A 16753-nucleotide genomic window follows, 5' to 3' on the forward strand; every position below is an offset into this window, starting at 1 on the left:
ATAAAAAAAATTAATTCGCAAGGTAGGCTCGACACACAATTCGGGATAGAGAGAGTTTTTTTTATTTATTTATTCATTACATGGGGGGGGGGGGGGGGGTTCAAGTGAGTACATCAACCTTATTACACACAATATAAATCGAAAACAAGAATGCAAACAAGAAAACGCAACCGCGGGTAATATTAATCAAGATATCCAGCCAGATATCCAGCCAGAATACATACATCAGCTACCATCGAATACGTCGCATCAGCCAAACACATCGATGGCGAGTACAGAACATTTCATAAATAACCATTACAACACTGATAACTACATTGAAAAAATAAACAACACTGCATACATATCACGTACAAAACCGTAAATGAAACTAAGACAGTCAAATACAGATTAGCAATGTTTTTCACTTCGAAATATAGTCCATGATGATGTAGGGCTGTTGACTTTAACAGACGGCGCCCATCCTGTCGATTTCCCTCGTACTGGTCCTCTTCAAAGTGTTTCTAAGTACAGGTAAAACAACAAAAGTGATTATTGATATGAAAAGTTGCCTTGTAAATACAGAGAACCCATTACCGTGCTTAAAAATAAATTTTAGCAGAAGCAATGCTGTATTACCTCGCTTCACACGTTTCGAAGAAATGCACAGGCTACAACAGACACCATGCCAGAAAGCGCCGAAACATTTTGGTCCCATGATGCCCCTTAACTCTACTACACCTGGGCATACCGTGCACAGGCATTTAAAGACCGTCACAGTACCCACTACGATCGGGAATGAGCACGAATGACCATCGGCTTACGATCACCACGCTACAAATATGTACAAGTCTAAAAAATCAGCTATGTAACGTAACACCCTGAGGTCCGCAAGATATCTCCTGAGAAATCAGAGAAAATCACAATGTTTCGCTTACCACGTACAAAACAGCCGCTCTCCCCAGACGAAGCACTGCGTTCTTTAGTCCCAAATAACCAGTACCGAAAAAAGAAAGAAAAAAAAAAGAAACAAGAGACACACACGATGTGTGCTTCCCGTGAAAAAGGAAAATAGGTGGCTTACGTGACGATTCGTAGCTAATGTAAGACTATTTCGCGGCTAAGCATCTTCGTCAGTCCTTAAAATAAGGGTACAGACTGCGCCCATCAAAACGAAAAAAGCCTATGCGACGCGAGCTCGCAAACCATACGCTACTCAGACAGCATCGGTGCAGTGCTTACTTAGTTCGTGAGCGAGGATCAGAGAATACTTTCTTACTTAAATGAAAAACACGGTGCGGTAGTCTAAACTTTCTTGACACTTACCTCGCAAATGCAGGAGTTATCCGTTGCCTTCCAGTGATCGCTCGGCACCGGCGCCGCCGTCTAGGAGCGGTGAGGCGAAGAACTGCATCGTGACACTCACGAACGCCGACAGGGAGCGCTTCAGTAGTCATAGCGCAGCGGAGGCTCCAACGCGGTGCAGACACGGAGTAAAGAACCGAGTGCAAACGTTTGGCTTCGTGACTTTGTAAACTCATCATTTTCAACGGAGTACTGTGTAATAAATAATAGATTTAGGAATTGGGCGTCCTAAGACGTTATGCCCCAAGCGGCCTTGCGTTGGTTGCTCTTGGGTTCGGAGGAGCATCAGAGTTTAGAATTGGGACAAAAGCAGCGTTGGGGTGCGCGCGCGGGAGGCCGCAGGGGTTAAAAGAGAAGGCGCTTGAAAGCGAAAAAAGCAAGTCCTTTCACAAGTTAGACCTAAATGAAGGCTTTTTAATTTAATAAAGCTTGGAAATGTTTGCAATAAAAATAAAGACTATTTTATTCCTTCTACGCCATTTATAAGCCAACGGGAGGGAGGGTGGGGGTCAAAAGACGCTGACCAGAGCGCAGTTAGCGTCTCCTTGCGTTGCCCTGAGTCTCTTGTTTCTGAAAACGCCGAAAATCGTCCACAACGTGGCAAGATTGCTCTGCAACTAACTTTTGACTGAGCGATACGAGATTTGGATGGCTGCGGCTCGTATCTCTCTTGGCTATCACGCGACTACTCGTCGCCCTCGCGAGCCACACAAGGCGGCTTGGGAACCCACGCTATTCCTCGAGTTTAAGGTCTTTGGGTTGACGCGAACGCAATGACCCAAGGCTGCCTTGCGTTCTGCACATGCTCAGTGGTGGCCCGCAATCTTCTGGGGGACCCCAAGGCGATTGGGACCCCAATTCAAAAACTCTCCAATAAGATAAACATTATTAAAAGTGTCCGACGGCAGGATTTGAACCCAGGACCTCTTGTACAGAGGCCCGATACTGAAACCAATACGCGATGGACGCAGGCAAAGGTACGCGCCTTAGAACGCCCTCATCAATTTGTCGCGGGAAAGTCGGCGCGTTGAGACGCCTGGCGCGTTTCAACGCCGCTCGCCAACAGGACGCTGCGCGCGAAGCAAACATGCAACACGGTCGCCGTCACGCAAATCGTGCGCATTTATCTGCAGCGGACCGTGAGTTTACGAAGCAAACATGCAACAGCTTCTGTGAAGACACGTTTCACTTTCGTGTTCTACCGATTCTTATGACATAGGGATCAACCATAATTTTTTTCCCTCCTTTTTTTTTTCGCCCAAACTTGGAGGGTCGACCTATATTACCACTCGACCTATAACACGGTTCACACGGTAGTCGTGCTCAATAAACATGCTGGAAACAGTGGTAGGTGCGGGTGATAGCGATTACACACCCAGCGGCCGTGGCGATTGTACGCCGGCATTGGTGGGAAGCAGGCGACAAGTGCGGCTCTATGCTGTAAGGAAGTAATATTTTGTTTATCAAGCCGATGCTGCTGCGGGACACGTTTTATGACGCGATGAATTATTTTTGCAATAATAGGTGGTGTCCGCATCTACGCCCAAGCGACGGCTTCCTTCAATTAAAATGCACCGATTTTGGACGCCATGCTTTTGCTGGCTGCATGCGCGAGGCTTTCCTTTTTTTTTTTTTTTTTTTTGCAGCGAACCTGTTAGCCCGTCGGCATATTCCGTGGGGTGCTCACCCCCCAAAACAGGCGGCCGCGGCCAATCAGACAGACCTCAAACGACAGCTGGAAAAAGGGTTTGCGTTTGAGTTTCCGCGTAACAGGATTAAGCTTTCTCGTACATTCAAATTACGTCACGCTGGCTGCGTGACGTCATTGGTCCCTCCTAGTTTGATTGCCTCCTTGCAATTCTGCGTGCATTATTATTATTGTTATTATTATTGTTCGTATTATTGTTATTTATATTAGTATTGATGATGCGTTTCAAACAACAACACGATTCTTGGACCAGCCGCCTTATTTTGAGTGCATGCCATGTTTAAGACTCATCATCATCACCCGGAAGGCAGAAAAGAACAACGCTCGTCGCCATGGCCTCAAGTGTATTGCTGCAGCTTCTCCTGCTAGGATTTCTACACAAATCTGCCACCATACCAGTGAATTGCGACAACTTGGAGTTTGTGAATATCGCCGGGTACACGAAGAATGCGGCCATAACTGTGACAGTTAGGGCGACCGCATCGGGAACGAAACTCACGTGCGAATTCATCGTGCCGAGTCAGAAGAATATCGCCGAAGCGTACGCCGTTGTTGTCACTCCGACAACGATAACAAGTGGCAAAGTGGAAGCACCGACTCACCTGAAAGGGCAGATAAGTGGAAATGCTAAACTGGCGTGGGAAGAGTGTACAGGACACGGAAACCATTACTTGAAGAGTACTGCTCCATTGCTAGTACCGACTGTATCGTTTACCTGGACGGCCGACGACTCCATATTTACAGCTAGCACCACATCGGCTCCCGCTCAAGTGTTCGCAGTGATATGCCAAGAGGGCACCGCGCCAGCGTCGAAAGAGTGCTCTGCCGTAACGGCGTCGGCTCGGCAGACATTGACGAAGAGTACAGTGGCAGCCGCCATACCAGTGAAGTGCGACAACTTGGAGTTTGTGAATATCGCCGGGTACACGAAGAATGCGGCCATAACTGTGACAGTTAGGGCGACCGCATCGGGAACGAAACTCACGTGCGAATTCATCGTGCCGAGTCAGAAGAATATCGCCGAAGCGTACGCCGTTGTTGTCACTCCGACAACGATAACAAGTGGCAAAGTGGAAGCACCGACTCACCTGAAAGGGCAGATAAGTGGAAATGCTAAACTGGCGTGGGAAGAGTGTACAGGACACGGAAACCATTACTTGAAGAGTACTGCTCCATTGCTAGTACCGACTGTATCGTTTACCTGGACGGCCGACGACTCCATATTTACAGCTAGCACCACATCGGCTCCCGCTCAAGTGTTCGCAGTGATATGCCAAGAGGGCACCGCGCCAGCGTCGAAAGAGTGCTCTGCCGTAACGGCGTCGGCTCGGCAGACATTGACGAAGAGTACAGTGGCAGCCGCCATACCAGTGAAGTGCGACAACTTGGAGTTTGTGAATATCGCCGGGTACACGAAGAATGCGGCCATAACTGTGACAGTTAGGGCGACCGCATCGGGAACGAAACTCACGTGCGAATTCATCGTGCCGAGTCAGAAGAATATCGCCGAAGCGTACGCCGTTGTTGTCACTCCGACAACGATAACAAGTGGCAAAGTGGAAGCACCGACTCACCTGAACGGGCAGATAAGTGGAAATGCTAAACTGGCGTGGGAAGAGTGTACAGGACACGGAAACCATTACTTGAAGAGTACTGCTCCATTGCTAGTACCGACTGTATCGTTTACCTGGACGGCCGACGACTCCATATTTACAGCTAGCACCACATCGACTCCCGCTCAAGTGTTCGCAGTGATATGCCAAGAGGGCACCGCGCCAGCGTCGAAAGAGTGCTCTGCCGTAACGGCGTCGGCTCGGCAGACATTGACGAAGAGTACAGTGGCAGCCGCCATACCAGTGAAGTGCGACAACTTGGAGTTTGTGAATATCGCCGGGTACACGAAGAATGCGGCCATAACTGTGACAGTTAGGGCGACCGCATCGGGAACGAAACTCACGTGCGAATTCATCGTGCCGAGTCAGAAGAATATCGCCGAAGCGTACGCCGTTGTTGTCACTCCGACAACGATAACAAGTGGCAAAGTGGAAGCACCGACTCACCTGAAAGGGCAGATAAGTGGAAATGCTAAACTGGCGTGGGAAGAGTGTACAGGACACGGAAACCATTACTTGAAGAGTACTGCTTCATTGCTAGTACCGACTGTATCGTTTACCTGGACGGCCGACGACTCCATATTTACAGCTAGCACCACATCGGCTCCCGCTCAAGTGTTCGCAGTGATATGCCAAGAGGGCACCGCGCCAGCGTCGAAAGAGTGCTCTGCCGTAACGGCGTCGGCTCCGCAGACGCTGACGAAGAGTACAGTGGCAGCCGCCATACCAGTGAAGTGCGACAACTTGGAGTTTGTGAATATCGCCGGGTACACGAAGAATGCGGCCATAACTGTGACAGTTAGGGCGACCGGCATCGGGAACGAAACTCACGTGCGAATTCATCGTGCCGAGTCAGAAGAATATCGCCGAAGCGTACGCCGTTGTTGTCACTCCGACAACGATAACAAGTGGCAAAGTGGAAGCACCGACTCACCTGAAAGGGCAGATAAGTGGAAATGCTAAACTGGCGTGGGAAGAGTGTACAGGACACGGAAACCATTACTTGAAGAGTACTGCTCCATTGCTAGTACCGACTGTATCGTTTACCTGGACGGCCGACGACTCCATATTTACAGCTAGCACCACATCGGCTGCCGCTCAAGTGTTCGCAGTGATATGCCAAGAGGGCACCGCGCCAGCGTCGAAAGAGTGCTCTGCCGTAACGGCGTCGGCTCCGCAGACGCTGACGAAGAGTACAGTGGCAGCCGCCATACCAGTGAAGTGCGACAACTTGGAGTTTGTGAATATCGCCGGGTACACGAAGAATGCGGCCATAACTGTGACAGTTAGGGCGACCGCATCGGGAACGAAACTCACGTGCGAATTCATCGTGCCGAGTCAGAAGAATATCGCCGAAGCGTACGCCGTTGTTGTCACTCCGACAACGATAACAAGTGGCAAAGTGGAAGCACCGACTCACCTGAAAGGGCAGATAAGTGGAAATGCTAAACTGGCGTGGGAAGCCTGTACAGGACACGGAAACCACTACTTGAAGAGTACTGCTCCATTGCTAGCACCGACTGTATCGTTTACCTGGACGGCCGACGACTCCCTCTTTACAGCTAGCACCGCATCGGCTCCCGCTCAAGTGTTCGCAGTGATATGCCAAGAGGGCACCGCGCCAGCGTCGAAAGAGTGCTCTGCCGTAACGGCGTCGGCTCGGCAGACGCTGACGAAGAGTACAGTGGCAGCCGCCATACCAGTGAACTGCGCCAACTTGGAGTTTGTAACGACCGGGGGATACGAGCAGGATAAGAGCGTCACTGTACAGATTACAGCCGTAGCGTCTAAAAAAACGATTACTTGTACCGTCAGTGCTCAGCAGAAGAGAATTAACGAGATTTTTGTTGTGGCGAAGTCAGTGATAGGAGATTCTTCTCCTACTCGTGTAAGTGGTCTCTTAAATGGTGTATTTTCCGATATCACTCCAAGGATTGGAGTAGGTCAGGAGACTTGTTCCGCCGGAAGCCGGAAATACCTGAAGAGTAGCGTCGATTTGAACGTCCAAAGCGTTGGTTTCAAATGGGAGATCGATGACTCGCATCTGACCGGCAGTTCAGTCAGCGTCCAGGTATATGCAGTGGTCTGCTTTGCGGATGTTTCGTGGCGGCAAAGCAAGTGCTCACCTATCAAGTCGTCGGAAGCGTTGACACTGCGCAGGCCAGATTATTTCAACCACCGCGTGCGAAGGAGGCGACGCCCAGGCAGTCGACCAGTCCAACCGTGCCTGCCATAGGTGCACTGGTCACGGTCATCGCTCTCGTGGTGGCAGCGCTTGTGCTTGGATTTCCCGGCGGCCATTTTCTAGTGGTAGCTTCGGCACTGCAATGAATTGGTAACGCTATCTTTTGTGCTATTTGTTTTTTCTGTGTCACAAAGAGTAAAAACTTGTTTACCTGAATGTGTTCTTGCCGGAGGTGTGTGTCTTTTTTTTTGTTTTGAGTAAACAGTGTGTGGTAAATCTGCTTTAAAACGAAAATTGTTTGCCTCTTCCCCCCAATTTTCAGGTGCTGGCTGCTGTCTTGCTTGACAGGCCGGAACCGTACATAGTGCTAACAAGCACAGGATATAGTGCAAACCAAGTAGCCCAGACTGGCAAGCGGTGCACCTTTGCGTCAGCTCGAGCACGCCGTGGTCGCGGGGCTGTCTTTATTCATTCGTTGTCATGTCATCGTGTCATGTCATGTCGTCGTCGTCACTGCTTTGCCGCTGTAGTCGCCCCGCAGTCGTGCCATCGTTATCCGCGCGCGTCGTTTATACAGTCGTCTCCATTTTGTTTTAGCGATTTCAGTGCCCTCATGTATTCCTCCATCATCATTCTCATCAAGTCACTCCATCATCGTCATTGTTACATCGTCGTTCCAGATCGTCATACCATCGTGAATCGCCGTCGTCATACACCTTCATCTCTCCAGCGTTGTCGTATACCGTCGTCGTGATGCGATTGCCATCATTGCGTAAGGCCCCGCGCACACTCAAGTTCCAGCGATCGCCACAGTGGGCGAAAAATCAACTACGGCGCGCAGAGTTACTATAGCTGACTTTAGAGGCAAAGCTCCCCATAGTGCCCATGCGTTGATATCGACAACCTCACGAGCGAAGCCATGCATCTTGCTATGCTGGGAAGGCGTGCAGGCGTAGAAGACGAGATGCGATCCACACGAGACGCGTAATCGACGCGATTCCGAGCCTCTCGCAGTGTGGGGGTGCCATATAATTCAGAAGACTTCAAACGCACTCTTTCACGTACCGTAAATTTTACATAAGTTTATAAATATCCATCAGATCTTTCTGAAAAATATAAAATGCACTTTACGCATTATCCACGCGTACGGGCTTCGTGTAAGTGCTTATTTGTGTATATTATTTTGATTATGTGTAGAGTTGCAATAATGATAAGTAGGAACGTGGCGGCGTCATTGCGGTTGTCACGGAGGAAGGAACAAACTGAGGCAAGGCCCTACCTCCTCCGCGCGCTATTGGAGAAAAGTGTGGAGGAAGCCACGTGGCATTCTTCGCTGTAGCGGCCACGTCGTCGGCGCCCAATGGTGTTTTTTTTTTTTTTTTTAGGTGGTGTGTGCTCATGCGTGTGCTGCCCCGTAGGTCTCATACCGTGGCAAATACGTCGTGTGTACGATTACGTTAAGCCCAGACCACACGTAGGCTTACGGACGCGCGTAAGCTCGCGTCTACGCGCCGAGCGAGGAATGGCGGTTTGTATCCACAAATACGCGCGACAGCGCGCGCTCACTGGCCTCACTCGTTGACACCTTTGCAGATGCCACTTCGTATTTCGTTGTTGACAGTGCTTCAAAATGCTTCGATATCTATAAACTTAATTGTCATATTTTTGGAGCTGTTAGATCAGCACAAAAAGTGAAAAAGAAGCACTTTCTTGCATGGTATAAATCTGCATGATTAAGAGTTGAATGTACCGTGCCGTCGCTGCGTAGCCAGGCGCGCCGACGCGAGGCAGCCCAGGCGCGCGATAACTGAGAGGAGCTGATCACCGAGATCGCGCCGCGTTTCGACGCGTACGAGCCGTGCCGCACCGTCTGCGCATGCGTGGGCGCGCGGACGCGAGCTTGCGCGCGTTTGCAAGCGTACGTGTGGTCTGGGCTTTAGTCTCCCTGATTTGTTCCGCTGTGCTCTCCAGACTGTTACGGCGAGGTGGGACTGGAAGAAGTAAAAAAAAAAATCGCAGTTTCGTTAGAAAGGCGAAGTGAAGAGCTATGCTAAGTAAGGATATCAGTTTTATCAGCCGTTTGAACTTGTAAACATAGGCGTACTAATTAAATGAACAAGCACGGCGTCACATGCGCACAAGCAAACATGAACACATCTCACTCGATGACCGCGGACACTCGCTGTCAAAACACTGGCGTGAGCAAGTGCAGCAGATGTAGCGAGCGACCTTCGTGCTTTCTGTAGCTTCAACGCAAATTGAGCGGTGAGAACACAGCCCGCACAAAGGTAGGAGCTATCAGCAAATAGCTTTCAAAATAGGGCGCGCGCGACCGCGCAAGGTGCGCAGTTGCTGGTGGATTATAGAAGCCGCCCCCTCCCTACCGCGATGCATCCGCGCTTTCTTCCCTTTCTCGCGCGAGATTAAACTGCGATCGTCTGTTCCTCTTGCGCCCTGTCGCGAAATACGTAGTTGTTGCAGGAGCACAACGCCGCCGCCCCCCTTCCCTCCCACGGCCTTGCGCGCGACGGAACACGGCGCGTTTGCTCTCCGTTTTCCTCCCTCCGATCGTTGTGGGTTTGCTCTGCGATCGCGGTAGATGGAGCCGCGATCGTCGGCTTTCCTCGCGTGCTTTCACTCGCACAAACAGCATACAACGCTCGGCGACGATGTTATCGCCCTTGGACTTTACACAGAACATCACGGCAACGCCGACGGCAAAAATACGCCTGGAGTGTCCATATAATTGCTCTCGCAATAAAAGCGGGAAACAAGCGCGCATGCAACGCCGTACACTGCGTACCACGCCAGGAACGAAGGATAATCTGGGAATCTATTTTCTGCCTTCAGTGGATTCATGCTAACGTTTCATCACAGACTGAAACCGCTGTGCTTCAGAATATGTGCGTTAAACGCTTTGCGGGTCAGTGACAGCTGCGCAGTGTTACTGCTTTTGACAGCGGAGGATGCATTTGTGGCACGTATGCTAAAGTCACATATGCCATTTCCGCGACCAAACACAGCCAATAAATACGACTGTCGCCTTAGATAAACTGCACTCTAAGCGGCTGCATGCAGTACTAATGGTAGCAGAACTGAGTGCAAGTGTGCGGAGAGTTCGTTTTAAGCAAGATAAAACAGCATGCAGAAAGGCTGTTTCCTGTCTCTACACAGACACAACCTTTCCTAATGGCTCATTGACGCTAAATGAAACAGTAAAAGGTGCAGGTTATTTCATAAATGCTGTGACGTAGATAAACAGTAGCAAAATTATATTTACAAAATAGAGAAGTCGCAGCCAAGATGGCAGAATAACAGCAACCACGAACGGCCTTTTTCGATCGTCATCCTGCTGAGAGCCTTCTTCAGAATGCGCGGATGGCCTGTAACATATGACCCCCGGTGGTCGCAGCGCCGCCTCGGCGCTTAGGCAAGGGAAATGCTGTAGGCTGAAACGTACGGATTGAAGCGGGACACATGCACGACGTCGGTGCACGTGAGCACTGAAGATGACGAGCGACCATCCATCATCTCGTATGTGACCTCGGTGAGTTGGCGTAAAACCTTGAAGGGCCCGGAGTAGCGGGAAAGAAGTTTCGAAGACAGGCCGACGGTGGCGGCAAGGGATACCAAGAAGGACCAAGGAGCCTGGTTCGAAGTGAACGGTTCTGTGGTGGCTATATCGTAACCGGCTTTATGAGTCAGCTGCTTGGCAAAGAGACGGTCCCGTGCGATGTGACGAGCCGTTTGAGCACGAGCAGCAGCGTCGCGGACATATTCTGTAGAAGCGCGCGTAGATGATGGAAGTAGTGCCTCAGAGGGCAACGTGGGGTGGCTGCCCAACAAGAGTTAAAGGGGAGAAAAGGCGGCCGTGTTGGAGCAGGACGAGTTGTATGCGAATGTCACATATACGGCAAACTTGTGTCCCAGTCACGGTGATCTTCTGAAATGGTCATCGTGATGAGCGTGCGGTTGAGGCGCTCTGTAAGTCCATTAGTCTGCGGGTGGTGGGCGGTGGTTAGCGTGTGACGTGTGGAATACGCGCGAAGAATATCGTCGACAACTTGTGAAAGAAAAGGCCGACCGCGATCTGTCAGCAAGTGCCGTGAAGCACCGTGGTGGAGGATGGCGTCGTGAAGCAGGAATTCAGTCTGCAACGTCAGTGGCGCAACTGGTAGGCTGTGCCCGTGTGATGGCTTATTGTGTCGCGTAGTCATTAGCTACGGCGATACATTGTTTCTCGAAAGAGAAGTCGGAAATGGTATAACGAGATCAAGGTCGTGCGGTAGAACAGACTAGTTGGGATGTCTATAGGCTGAAGTGGGCCAGCAGGCTCCAAGGACGAACGCTCGTTGCCAGGACTCGCAACCAGTAATGTACCGGCGCACAGAGCGGTAAAGGCCTGGCCAGAAGAACCGACGCCGCACGCGGGCGTATGTACGACATAATCCGATGTGGCCGGCTGTTGGGGCATCGTGGCGCTGGTGAAGAGTAGAACGGAGGGTCGTAGGTATTACGAGCAGAAGCTCGGGACCGTCGGAGTTGGTATTGCGATTGTCGCGGAGCACGAACAGGTGGTGGACGGGTCGGAGTGATTAGAGCGTAGACTGTCGACGTTACAGGCCATTATCGACGTTACAGGCGCTCAGCAGGACGAAGATGACGATCGAAAAAGCACACTCGTAGATGTTGTTATTCTGCCATCTTGGCTGTGACTTCTATTTATATATTTTGTAAATATAAGCTTGCCTATTCTTTATCTGCTTCACATTTTTAGTGGAAGTGCTGAATAAGAACTCGTTACGACGGAGCTCCGCAGCGGCCGTCGCTTGGATTTTTCCACAATGGCAGAAGAGGCGGCCTCTTCCTCAGCGGCGGCAATGTCAACGGTTGTCCTTGCGCAGCAAAGAGATCCAGACACGTTTTCCGGAACCGATGACGTCGATATTGAACACTAGTTGGCCATATACGAGCGTGTAAGTAAAAACAACCGATGGGACGATGCTGTGACGCTGGCGAATGTTATATTTTACTTACAAGGAACAGCAAAGGTCTGGTTCGGGAATCACTAAGCTGAAATCAGAAGTTGGGATTCCTGCAAGCAAAAGATGCGTGATCTGTTTGGAAAGGCCGTTGGTCGCACGGCCGCGGCGACGGAGGTGCTGGCGTCACGTGCCCAAATATCTACGGAGTCCTACCTTTCTTATACATACAGGACGTACTGGTCATTTGTCGCAAAGCCGATAAGGCTGTAAATCGGCCTAGAACTTACACCGCTGCATCTTTGGCCGCAAGGGTGTGAGTGCAGACCGATGTACACCCTTATTCACTTTTAAAGTAGTAAATTATTTTACAGCCCCCCACCCCCCCCCCCCAAAAAAAAACAAAAAAGAACAGTACTATGAAATTTCTTACATGTCACTGAGTACAGGCGTTCGGGTGTCTCCGTGAAATTCACGAAACTGGACATTGTCCTTCCTTTTCTCTTTTAATAAGCAATATATTACCACAATATCCCCGAAAACGGAGTTTCGAACGAATGCTTACTCAGTGTAAACTGATTTGGTGTTTATCTCTGGGGTCCCTTTAGCGATGCGAACCAAACTATGCGAGCTCAATTGCCGACATTTTGAGTGAAAACAAAGCAGCGACAAGCGCGAGATCGCGTTTCGAGTTGATACACGCGCCACACACGATACACGATACACGCGCCACAGCCAATCAGCACTTCAGCTGCAGATGAAATGGACGTGTCCACTAGGTGGACACTTACCGAATACCTGCCCTGGTGCACGCCCGTGGGCTGTTGCCAAACAACGGTGTCTGCGCTTCTGCGCAGTGTCGGCCAGCGGTCCCCTGGCGGGTCCCATGATGAGCGGCGGGGGCACGCTGCCTGGCGTTTTCTCATCGTCCGAGTACCGGGCCTGGATGCGCCGCGCGCCGTCCACGTCGGCACTGTACGAGCGCGTGGGACGCCTGTCCTCCGCGGCTTCTTCCACCGGCCTCGGCGGCAGGGCGGGGGGTGGATCCCTGCTGCACCAGCAGCACCCGCAGCTGTCGTCGTCGTCTTCCGGCACGTCATCGCTGAGGCGGCCCCTGCCCCGGGTCGCCCACAGCGCCGAGAGCCTGCTGGACTCGCTCAGACAGGTGAGAACGTGGCTGAAGACGTCCCCAAACCGTACACGTTTCCCGCAAACAGTTTTTTGAAGCTTGGATGATGTGAATCACTGCGCGACACGATTGAAGCCAAACGAGTCGGACCAACACGTGATCGTCACGTGCGAGCTTGCGGTAGGTTTTAGTACTCCCGCTCGGCAGGCTGCAGAGGCTGTGTTCTAATAATCACCGTAGACGGCAAAGTAGACGGTTGAGCGGACAGCGGCCATCTTAAGTCTGGTTCCAATTCTCACGAAGGCGTAAAAGTAGACAGCTTCGTGAAGACACCATCAAAGTCAAAAACAATGCAGACTGCTTTCCTGTCCAAACGAGATGGCGGCTGAGCGGGACGCTTGGAAACTCGACAGGAAGGTCGTCTGCACGCAAGAAAACGCAGACACTCTTTCCTATGCCCTTAATGAAAGTCTCATTGTGTTTTTCATAGGTTCGCAGGCGCAAGAACCTAATATAAACAGGAAGAATGTGTGCTTTTCTCAACTTTCTTTTTGTCGCCGTGAGGTGTCGTCACGTCGCGGAAGCATCTTCCAGGCGGCTCCAAACGCGTTCCATTACTTGGCCTCGAAGCCGTCTCGGCTGTCTGCTTAGCTGTCTACGTAGACTGTCTCTGATGCTGGCCAGAATTTGAACACACCCTCTGGTTTCTCACATTATTACCTATAGAGGTTAATCTGGTGACACCACTTATGGCAGTTTTCGAAAGGGCAATGCCGTCATGGGAATGTCGCTGTATGGGTGTGCGAGGTTTGTGTTGGCTGATGTTCAGCAAGGCTTCACCTAAAACGTAGACGTGGCTGAACAGATACTGCGTTCTTAAAACAAAATCCTCGTAAAAGGTATTCATTTACCCGTATTACATCCTTCAATGAACTTTACTCACCTGCACTGCATTATCAAGCGGAAGAAAAGCAAGAGCAGACGACAAACTGTGGCAAAGCGTGCGTGGGCCTTGTCGTCTGTCCTCCAACTTTAGCGGCCCGCCGTTACTCTTTACGTTTCGTATAATTGTACATGCAAGCGCAAGTCCTCATAATTGCACAAAACACGTTTTTGTGTGTATTGCGAAACACGATTTGTAAACAGACTATTTACAGAGATGGCCAAGATGGCTGGACACGCGCAACATCCCGGTCATCGTCGTCTTCTCCGTTACTCCAAGGAGGTGGTTTCGTAACATCTAACCTCCCTGGTGGGCGGAGCGCCCTCTCGGCGCAGACTAATTACACAAGGAGGAGGCGGCGAAAAAGTACGGCTTCAAGCGGGATGCGTGCACGACGTCACGATATAATAGGATAGATGGTGAAGAACTGTCCAGTGGCGCGATCTCGTAGTTTACGTCACTAGGTTGCCGTAAGACCTTGCAAAGTACGGTGTAACCTGACAAAACATTGTCGCAAAGACGTATACACGACGAGTAGGAGTCCGGAGATGTACAAGAGAGCCCGGAGAAAAGCAGAGGTGTCGGTGGCTGCGGTCATAGCGCTCCTTTTGAAATAATGGCGAGTCGGATAGCCGCTCATGAGCGATCTGACGTGACAGATGGGCTCGCGCTGCCGCATCGCGGGCGTACTCTGTGATATGTTGTCCAACAGCAGGTAGCAGCGTGTCGAAAGGCAATGCTGGGTGGTGGCTAAACACTAGATAAAATGGCGAAAAACCAGCGGTGTCATGACGGCATGAGTTGTACGCGAACGTGACGTATGGAAAAGTGCTGTCCCAGTTACGATGAGCGTCTGACACGTACATCGCCAGCATATCGATTAAGGTGCGGTTCAGCCTCTCGGTGAGCCTGTGGTATGCAGTAGTGAGCTTGTGCTCCACAGAACAGGAACGAAGGAGGTCAATGACGAATGGGGACAGGAAGTAGCGGCCTCAGTCAGTGAGCAATTGCCTAGGGGCACCGTGATGAAAGATAATGTCATGAAGCAGGAAATCGGCGACGTCAGTGGCGCAACCAGTCGGCAAAGCTCGCATGATGGCATACCGCGTAGCGTAGTCGGTCGCGACGGTGACTCACTTGTTCCCCGAAGTAGACGTATGGAATGGGCCGACGAGGTCAAGACAAATGCGGTGGAATGGCTCATTGGATGTGTAAATGGGCTGCAGACGGCGTGCAGGCAACGCCGAGGGCCGTTTACGTCGCTGACAAAGGTCACACGCAGCGACGTAGCGTCGAACAGATCGGTACAGATCAGGCCAGAAAAACTGGCGCCGCACGCGGTCGCATGTGCGGGATACTCCACGGTGGCCAGTGGTTGGGGCATCGTGAAGTTCTTTGCGAACACTAGCACGAAGTTGCTTGGGGAGAACAAGCAGGAGCTCCGAGCAGTCCGGAGTGCTACTACGACGGTAAAGAATGTCGTCGTGAAGCTTAAACAGACGGAGCGAGGGTCCGGGCTGACGATAATGGAGGCGGCCGATTATAGACCGTAGCGTGTCGTCGCTTTTCTGTTCATCGCGGATGCTGGCCAGATCTGAAATAGCCATGACGAAGTCACTGCTATTACGCTCGGCGGTGTCGGGAGGGTCGACAAGGTAGCGTGACAGTCAGCATCTTGGTGCAGCCGGCCAGACTTGTAGAGAACGTCTAAGGTGTACTCCTGGAGCCGTAATACCCAGCGACCAAGCCTTCCTGTAGGATCTTTTAGTGAAGAGAGCCAGCAAAGGGCGTGTTGGTCAGTGACGACAGAAAACGCGCGGCAATATAAGTAGGGGCGGAATTTTGCCACAGCCCAGACTCGGCCGAAGCAGCGTAGGAGATGGCCATAGCCCTCGCGGTACTCCACGGAGGTACGGAGGACAGCCTGATAATAAGCGACTCCAAATCAGCGGTCCGGAACTACACCAAAGGTTGGGTGTCCGCGGATGCGGCGCGCATGCTCAACGCCAGAGCCGGGGACTTCGTGTCCGGCACGATTACGAACAAGTCCCTCAAATGGTTCCCCGCGCACGTCGGGGAGCTTGGCACTAAAAAAGACAACAGCGCCGACAACGACAACAATAATAACGGCCGAAAACACACCGGCATCCTGCCCAACCACAACGAGCGTGTCCATCTCGTCGCGAGGCAGCTTACCCGCCGCGACGCGATCACCCAGAGGGCAGCCGCCGTTGTTGTGCGGGACCCCGGTGGAGGAGTCACCAACACAACCCAAATCGCGGCGGACGGAGCTGGGGGCCACGGGGACGCCGGCCGCGATATCGAGGAGTTTCCGGCCTTATACCGAAAGGTTCTCGAACACTACAGGAAAGAACGTATGAAATATCCACAACCCCACAGGCGGCTGAACAGGTCCCAGGCAGTCGACCTGAGGCGGTTGCAGACGGGCACTTTCACCAACCCCTACCACCTGCACCGCCTGTGGCCCGCGCTGCACCCGTCGCCCGGCTGCCCGTGGTGCGAGCAAGAACGAGCTGATATGGCCCATATACTTTGGAAATGCCAACGCCATGAGGAAGAAGGACCAATAGGGAGGGGGAATACAACAGCAGGACCCTCTGAGGCGGGGCGCCTCGCTGAGAGATGGCAAGCCGCCCTCCTCAGCGAGGCACCCGAGGACCAGGAGTGGGCCGTCCAGCGGGCCAGGGCCATTGCCGAGGATCTCGAAAAATTTTTCTCTGGCGATGGACCCCTGGCAGCCTAGCCCCGGCCACCAACAGCCATAACCGTTGGACAAATAAAGTTTATTCCTATCCCATCCTATCCTCAACAAGAATGCACTCATTAAA

The 16753-nt window shown here is 51.7% G+C and overlaps 1 protein-coding gene across 1 annotated transcript in view; it reads left to right on the forward strand.

Moving 5' to 3' along the window:
• LOC119433702 (rho GTPase-activating protein 100F-like) overlaps positions 1-16753 on the forward strand; it is a 63757-nt gene that overhangs the window by 22557 nt on the left and 24447 nt on the right. Inside the window, exon 8 of the mRNA XM_037700954.2 lies at positions 12690-12997. Within this exon, the coding sequence (XP_037556882.1) occupies positions 12690-12997 (308 nt within the window). The remainder of the gene's footprint in view (positions 1-12689; positions 12998-16753) is intronic.

This window comes from Dermacentor silvarum, chromosome 11 (genome assembly GCF_013339745.2).
Source record: "Dermacentor silvarum isolate Dsil-2018 chromosome 11, BIME_Dsil_1.4, whole genome shotgun sequence".
NCBI lineage: Eukaryota > Metazoa > Arthropoda > Arachnida > Ixodida > Ixodidae > Dermacentor > Dermacentor silvarum.